The sequence below is a fragment of the Phocoena phocoena genome, chromosome 15 (genome assembly GCF_963924675.1).
Source record: "Phocoena phocoena chromosome 15, mPhoPho1.1, whole genome shotgun sequence".
In the NCBI taxonomy this organism is placed as follows: Eukaryota; Metazoa; Chordata; class Mammalia; order Artiodactyla; family Phocoenidae; genus Phocoena; species Phocoena phocoena.
The window spans coordinates 70,729,907-70,738,817 of NC_089233.1; the positions used below are offsets into that span (position 1 = coordinate 70,729,907).

The window sequence follows — 8,911 nt, forward strand, 5'->3', positions numbered from 1 at the left end:
TGAGGTGGGGGCAAAACCAGGGCTGAAGCCTGGAATGTTAGACTGAGGGCTTTTCTCATGGAGAGGGATGAGGAAAAAGAGTGGGATGAGGGGCTGTGTCTAGCACTGAATTAACAGACTCAAGATGGAAGAGGTGTTCTCCCTCAGGGTAGCAATGTATCCTGGGTATGAAAAAGGGGCAAGGTTCCAAGGTGGACTTAGACTTACAGTCCCAGAGACTGTAAGAACCAGGAAAGAACTTAAGACAACCAGCACTGATGAAGCCCTACTATGTGCAGACACGTCACACCCACACAGGCATCAGCCCATTTAACTCTCACAGTGGTTCCCACATTAACGATGAAGAAACTGAGGCAGAGGGATTAAGGCCCAGGGTCAGTCAGCTAGGTGCAGGATTGGAATAAGCTGGCCTGTAACAAGTCGATGATGAGAACTTTGAAAGCGAAGAACAGGACGCCATGAGTGAGAACATCGAGGGAGTCTCTCATTAGACGGAACAGTGAGGCACATCTCCCTGAGAAGGAGTGATGCTGAGACCTGACGAAACCAGGCAACTGAAGAGTAGAGAAAACGACTGCAGCGAGAGGGTATGGCACGTGCAAAGGTCCTGAGCCAGGAAAGACTCGGACATGCCCAGGGAACTGAAACATGACCAGTGTGTCTGGAACATTTTGAGAGAGGAGAAAAGGGGCTCAGAGAAGACACCAGATCATGCAGGACCTTGCAGGCCGTGGTGAGGAGTTTAGGGTTCATCCTTTAGACCAGGGGAAGTGCCCAAAGGGCAGAGGCTGACTGACCCAGAGCCTAGCACTGAGCCTGACACATGGGAGGGGCTCAGTAAAAGGTTGTGGGACACATGAATACGTAGAGCCACACTAGATTTCCAAAAGGATGGAAACTGCTGGCTTTACAGAAGGAAGAGGAGGAGTTCAGCCTTTGCCCATGAGAAGAACAAACAATTTCACCTAATCCAAATTCACTTTCATGGCTCTCTGCCTAAGAAGCACATGGAGCTGCTGCAAACCACAGGTGCATCACAACAATAATTTCAGTAATCATCGTCAAATGCCTCTATTTAGAAAAGCTCAGAAGACTGTATTAGTACACGCCAATATTTATGAAATGCCACGGTGCCATAATAAGGGTCTGAGAAAATTAAGATTAGGAGCAAGGGTTGCTCCTTCCAAGAGCGAAAGTGGCATGGTGGGAAAAGTAGCCATGTCACGTGGCTGCCGGGAACCTTGGTTTTCTGATCTGTAAAATGGAAGGATGGTAGCAAAGATTTAAAATGTGCTCTAATAAAGGGCCCAAAGGCATTTAATAACATTTATCAGACATTTCTTCATTAAAGAAACACTTGATAAAGACTATTTGCCCATTCATCCATGCATCCATCCAACAAAATGGTATTCGTACATACTGTGCGTGACGCACTGAATGAGGCACTAAAGATAGTCCAGGAACAAGACTGTCGTGGTCCTTGTTCCCATGGAACTTCTCATCTGGCGATACAGTGTACACTGAACAAGTAACATCAGCGATGCGTGTTCCTGAGGAAAAGAGCAGGGTGCAATGGGGAACACTTACAGAGAGAGCAGACCCAGACTGGAGCATCTGGGGAGCACCGGCCTAAGGAAGAGGTGCGAGAGCTGAGATACGAAGGGGAAGTACGAGAGAACGGGGTGGAGGCGAAAGTTCTACGAGAGTGCCAGTCTCATGTGAGTTCCTGAGGCAGGAAAGGGTCTGGAGCATTCTGGCAACTGAGAAGAGCCAGTGTGAAGTGAACATGGGGGGAACTGGGATGTGGGGGGCTGGACCCCTCGACGGCTACAGGAGGGCATTGTTCTCCTCTCTCAGAGCAAGAGGAAAGCCTCCAAAAGATTCTAGGCAGAAGCTGGGTGGGGGCAATGAAAGGGACAGATAACGTGAACAGGCCTACGTTCTAGAACAATCTCTGGCTTCTGTGCAGAGAGTGGGTAAAAGTCAGAAGAGGAAGCCGAGAAGTCTGTGTGAAAGTCTTCCAGTGATCCAGGCGAGAGGAGATGGTGCATGGCACCAGGGCAGCGGCGGCAGAGATAGAGAGACGTGAGCAGACCTGTGATGGGCTCAGGAGGAAAAGGGGCAGGACGGAGTGATTGACGAGGAGAGGGGAGAGGAGAAAGGTCAGAGAGAAGTGTGACCCCTGGGTTTCTGAATCAGCACCAGAGTGAGGAAGTGGCCTTTTGAGACAAGGAGCATTAGAGCTTGAGTAGACGGAGATGAATCAGGACTTCAGTTTGGGAGATGTTGAGTTTGGAGAGTCTGCATGACCCCACAGGGCATCCAGTGGGCTAAAGATGAGCCGAAAGAGCCTATGTGTGCGTGCAAATACACACACACAACACACACACACACACCACGCACACACAGGCACTATAAGATCTGAATTTATTTGGCCAACATCAAAGCTGGCCACACAGAGAACAGCAGATGCGGTAGGTAGCCTTCCGCAGAGGTGCAGTGCACGCCTGGGGTTTCCAATGGAAAAAGTGATTCTATCACGTAAACCAAGACGCTTTTGAAAGTAAAGTCAGCATTTTCAAAAAACTACCATGGGACAACAGGCATAGAGGTTGTCCCATGGTCACCTTACTAATGGGCACCTGTAGCGGTTGATGACTCTGCTCACCCACGTCAAGCAAGATCCTACCAGATCCGAAAAGCTCAATTTCGTACCACGTCACAGCTTTACCGTACCTGGGGCTTGTGTCTATACTTGGGAGAAACGTACACAAACAACAGATGCCCTTAATAGGAACTAGATAGAGCCATCCAGTAGCCTCCTGCTTGGGGTCAAACTCAGAGTCAATAAGGTCACACAAGCCACACCCTCACCTAGACATCTCTGAGCATCTCTCTCCGGCTTAACGACATCCTGGCAAAGCTGTGTCTCAGAGCAGCTGGGAGGACAAGGCAGCTGGGCAGTGGGCTGTGTACACGAGTTCATAAGAGATGTCTGACGGCAACTGAAGTCATGGGGAGAGTTGAGGCCATCCGTGGTGTGATGGTTAATTTTGTGTGCCAACTTGACTGGGCTAAGGGATGCCCAAATAGCTGGTATTTACAGCTGGCATTATTTCTGGGTGTGTCTATGAGGGTGCTTCCAGACTTGATTAGCATTTGAACTGGAGAATTGAATAAAGCAAACAGTACTCCCCAATGTGGGTGGGCGTCATCCAATCCTCTGAAAGGCCAAACAGAACAGAAAGGCACCTCCTCCAGGTGTATCTCCCCTAGAATACATCGGCTATGACTCTCGTAGGCCTACATCACGCAGGTATTCATCAGGAATGTATATTAGGCCTTCACTCCCACTGGTGAAGGATAAACTTGGCATTCAGGATGCCGGGACAACAACTTTATGAGCTATATTTGGACTGTAGCGGTTCCCCTGCATATATACAAGCTATGTCTGTGTGGCCCAGAAGGAAAACAATGACCTCAAATTCTTGAGAAGCTTTCTTCCCCGCAAATCCCACGACTATCAGGCTCCCAGACAAAACTCAGTGATGTCCCACTGGTAGCTAAAGCTTAGAATCTCAAAGCTAAAAGAAATCCTAAAATTTCCTGAATCCAGATGACATATGACTTCGCCCATATGCTTAAGAATTCACCCAGCCTTGGTCTGCATACCTCTGGGGATGGGGAACTTATTACCAACAAAATTATCTACTGCCCTCCCCAACAGCTTGATCCAGAAGAAAGTTCTTCCCCATGAGTCATCATAAAAGCTACCACCCCCAACAGAGCCTCAAACACAGTTGGTCACGTACCTGTAGGCACTGCTGGGTCCAACATTGGTTTCTCCCACGTGTTAATCTGCTCCCAGGTAAACCCATTGGTCCCCAGGGCCACGCTGTAACCACAGTTGCTGTAGTGGTCATCAAAGGAACAGCCACCTGCAGACAAAAGAGACGTGAGTAAATATACCCTTGTGTCTGGGGCTTGGTTCGTTACCCCCGTCTCATCAGCTCTTCATTTACAGCTTTGAATTTTAAACTCTGGAGGAGATTCTTTTTCAGGCAAGCAAATTGGATTTTTATATTTGCTTTGGCGCTCTCAAGAAAGACATTGGCATCTGCAGGCCCCCTATTTAAAAAAGTTAATAAGGCTAGTTACATTGATTTCAATCTTCCTTCCTGAGAAAGTAAACAGCAATGTCTCATTCTAAGCAGGAAAAATGAATGCCAGGGCATGCCTCTGTAATTGCTTCCTCCAACATGGAGAGATGCTGCAAGGCAGCAGAGCAAGCACTAGCTTTCAGAGTCTTGAAAAACTAGACACGAATCTCAGCTTTGCAGAGCTGGGTCAGCTTGGACCAGATGCTCCGCCATCTGTGTCTCAGTTTCCTCACCTGGAACATGGAGGGAAAGATCCACTTGACAGAAATATCAGGAGGATTAAATGGAAAAACATACGAAAACTGGCACAGAATAAATTCTCAACACCCACCTCCTTCCCTATAAAAGAAGTTTTCGTGGAGTAAAAATCAAATGTGTAGAGAATTAGACAATCGTGCACCTGGAAGATAATACTGTCAAGGCTGACAGTATTTAAAGCTTCTCCCTAAAAGTCCAAGCCATCCATCACCCACCGCTTTGCAATGAGTTGTGTAAGTTGGATTTTGCTGGGCATATGCTATGGGCTCTAAGTCCCCTCCAGGTGACATTAAGGGAGATGTGTGGTATGGAATTGGGGCTCTAACTAGGAAATGCTGGTCTGTCCAGAGAAGCAGGAGGTGACTATATGCTGGAAGGAGAAGGGGAAGAGGAAGAGGAGAACTAATCAGGGCTTTAAAGTTCAGGAGCATCTCCATGAGCACAGAGCAAGAGGCAGAGTACTCTGGGGCGAGCTGGCAGGACGCACAGAGGAACAGAGAAAGCACCAGGACCGAGTTTCACACTCGGGTCCACAGTCGCCCTGCGCTTTTTTGTCTCCTTACTGCTCAGACCTCATCACATCACAATCTCCCTCCCCTAAACAACCATTGGTTCCACTATCACACATCCAAACCACATCCATGGTTCTGCTCCACGTACAGAAACCATCCCTTGCTAGCCCCTTCCTGTGTCTGCAGCCTCATGTAATATCGCACCATTGTCTCCATTAGCAACAAAGGACCAAATCCCTTCTCTACCCCCAGACCTGGGATTTCCTCTGCTTAGTGCTGGTGGAAGGCCTGTTGACAGATCTGATACACACTGCTAAAGTAAACCTACGATGGCAAAGCTCTCTCCGCTTCCTTTCTTGCAGAGTATGGAAACCCAGAAGAGTTGGGCTGGGCAAAGGAGAGCCGGACCTGTTTTGGTAGTGCAAGGGTTGGGGCTTGAGTTGAGAGAATTAAATAGCTTTGCACTAAAAAGCAACAGGAATTTGCAGTATAGACACCTAAAGAGAGAGGGAAGGAGAGGGAGAGAGAGAGATCCAAGAAACACATTGTAAAGCAGACACCTACAGAAGGTGAAAGCCGATGAGAAATCTCCTGTGATGGGAAATGGCTGATGAACTGGTAGAAACTAAAATTTCTGTTTACTTTCATTGATTCATTCTTTCATTCACAATTATTTAATTGAGCTCTTAGGGTGGATCCAGAAGAGTACAAGGTGCTATCTACACAGTGGTTTACAAAAGAGGCATGCTATCTCTAGCATGAGTGAGGCAGACAGACAGTAAACAGGCAAACTAGTAAGTAACTCTGCATTTCTGTAGGTGCTACGAAGGATGCGGTTGGGGTGACTGAGAGGACCCCTAGGCTGATGTGGTCCAGGAAGCCTTTCTGACCATGAATTGGAGACAGTTCCCTGTCCTGTGATCCGTCCACTACATCCAACTCCACACTGAGAGCTGGTGACATACAACAGCCCTGTATCACTGGTGCTTCGGGAAACAAAGGGAAGAAGGGCAATGCCCAGTGTGGATGGACAAGGGTCAACAGACAAGGATGGAAGTCCCAAGAGACAAGAGGAAAGGTCAGGGGAAGAAAGCAGAGGAGACTTCATTCCAGATAGAGTGGACAAGGGAGACCTCTGAAAGGCAAGGACAGAGGCAATCAACCAGCTTCCACTAGACAGTAAGCTTCAGAATGGCTGGGAATGGCACTGGCACAGAGGATGGGCTTAAGAAATATCCATTGATTGAATGAACCCATAAATGTGAATGGGATGCCAGACAGAGACCAAACTACGTTCCAGTAACAGTGAGCCCACAGCGGTCCCCAAGCTCCACCTGCTCTTTCCATTCTCATACTTACTTATCACTTCTAATACCTAGAAAGCTTCTTCCCCATATTGCCTGCCTGAAAATTCCAAACTATATCCTCCCCCAAATCACTTCCTCTATAGACCTTCTCTGATCAGAACAGCACAGTGAATGCCACAGAGACGAAAACACAACACACTCCATTTAAAATTTAGAAAATAGTAGCAGCAGCCACAGTTCCAATTGCTCAGAGGGCCACCCTCCCATCCTTACACCACCGCTGCCTCACTGGAGCCTGTCTCCCAGCCTGTGGAAGACAAACCAACCACGTCAATGCCACTGACAACACCCAGATCCCGATGTGCTGGAATTGGCAAGCGAGGGGAGCCTGCAGCATCTCAAGTGTTCACGGGCAGAACTGACAAATCGTCCTAAACTGAGATAGCAACCAGGGCTACAGAAAGAAAGCATGGCCAAGATGACGCTAGGTGCATGGCGAACTGTTGAGGTCTTCTCTCTTGGGCACACAAGAACTCTGTATTTTCAGGCCACCTTGCATCCGGGGAAAACCATGTGGTAAACCTTGGAAATGTGTAATAAAGTGATACCATGTGCAAGACTAGCCCCTCCAAAATAATCTCTTACTAGCAATCCTTCTCACCCCACTGTGAAGACCTTCAAAGGTGTACTTGAAGGCAATGCCATCAAAGGAAGAAAGATGTCTAGATCCCTGAGACATTCATTGGAGGAGTGTCACCCAGACAGTCGCCTGACCAGTAATACTGCCATTGAACATAACAGGAGCAAAATGCCGACTTTTCTAGTCTTAATACGCCACTGACATCTTAGGGCTTAGTTATTACCATAGCAGAGCCTTGCACGTCCTGACTAATATAAGAAGCGTGCTCTCTTGAGCATTTGCTCCATGTCAGGCAATAAACTAGGCACTGATTACAGACACTGTCACCTTTGCTTTCACTTAATCCTCGCAACTTTGTGAAGTAGATTTTTATCCCTACTTAAGTATAAGGTAATTGATGCATTAAAGGTTTAAACGACCTGCTCAGGTAACACGGAAGGAAAGTGTCAGAGGCAAGTGTAAATCTATGGTGACCTAACCACAGAACCCATGCTCTTTCTAATAGACCAGAGAAAGAATGTATTCCCCAGAAACCAAGGACCAAGCCTTTCACTTACAAGGTGATGAGAGGGGGTTAGGAAGATAAAGTGCTTCCAGGGTGGTTGTGTCTTTCCCATTTGAATTCATTACACTGCTTATTATCCTAGAAACATTTAATGACATTTTTTGTTTTTATTTTTATAGGTCTATGCAGGGGCACAGGATTGACAGATATGATTCTTACCCTCACAAGGTTTGCAGAGGACAGGGAAAGATAACCACACAAACATACACTTGAGGGTGTGATGCAAAACACACTTTTACAGAGATATGTCGAAGCTCAAAGGAAAAATTATTAATAAATTTTACTTAATGGTCTAATTAATCCAATTCTCAGCTGTGTCCTAGACAAGATTTAGGAGGGCTCACAGTTATACCTCTGGGCATCCCAGCTTACAGATCCCAAGCAAGGTCATATCAATCATTTGCCCCTAGTTTCCTGGATCAGGTCAGTCGTCCACCCCTCACCTCCCTTCCTCCACCCAACGGTAGATGGCCTGCTCAGCTGCCCCCAAGCTGAGTGCTGGCAGGTCCTGGCCCTCTACTGGGTAGGGACCCCTCTCCTCTTCACAGCCACCCCCGGGCACCTCGCTGCCTCCACCTGCGAAGCTCTGGTGACCACTTCAACTTGCAGCCACTGAGCCAATGTCTTTCCAACAGTCTGTTCTTTGATGCTGGGGTCCCACAGCAGCAGGCCTGTGGCCCCAGTGACCTGGTTCTTATTTTCAGACCACAGCCCTCTGTTTCCCTTGAAGAGGGGCTGGCTTAAAGTAGAGCCGAAAGCAGCCTTACATTCTATTTTGAGCCACTATTTCTTCGGGACAGCCAGGCCCCCCTGTCAGTTCTATTCCATGCTGCCAGAATTTGTCATCTATTATGTGGACCTCAGTGTCTCTCAATACAGAAGAGTTTCTAGGAACAGGCCCCTGTCCTGCACTTTATCACACATGTATGTCCAAACTCCAGGGGTACACATGGTTCATGACTTTTCTGTGCAGCTCCTGGGCTCCCAGCAAAGCAGGATGCATGGCCAAGTGATCGTCTGAAGTATCCCTGTGCTTTGTATAGATCAAGAACATAGACCAAAAAAAAAAAAAAAAACCCATAGACCATGTGGTAACTGGTTACCAATCTACCCTCTATCAACTCGAGTCCAGCCACTGTGGATGGACAAACACAGAAGAAGGAAGTACAGCATGATGGCAAAAGGCAAACTGAGGACAGGAGAAGAAAGACAAGCAGGACAGAAGGAGAGAGTTACAAGTCCACCCTGCAATTTCCCAAATGTCCACCTGCTGAAAGGGAGTTACCTATTGGACTCTGAGCTTCCGGAGGCCAAGAGAAAAAGGACAATCTGTCCAGATACTGGACACTCTGTGTTCATACAATAAAAGCCAAATTGCTCAGGTAAATTACAACCATTCCAGGCGCTTAGATCACACCCCTTCTCCAAAGGGGTACTGGTAACAGAAATCCCATATCCCATAATGAACA

The 8,911-nt window shown here is 47.5% G+C and overlaps 1 protein-coding gene across 1 annotated transcript in view; it reads right to left on the minus strand.

The window, feature by feature from the left end:
* The window catches only part of PTPRT (protein tyrosine phosphatase receptor type T), a 765,643-nt gene extending 760,969 nt beyond the window's left edge, over positions 1–4,674 (minus strand). Inside the window, exons 1-2 of the mRNA XM_065893296.1 lie at positions 4,634–4,674; positions 3,813–3,970 (exon numbers count right to left, since the gene is read on the minus strand). Coding sequence (XP_065749368.1) covers positions 3,813–3,970; positions 4,634–4,674 — 199 coding nt within the window. The remainder of the gene's footprint in view (positions 1–3,812; positions 3,971–4,633) is intronic.
* Between the last annotated feature and the right edge of the window lie 4,237 nt (positions 4,675–8,911).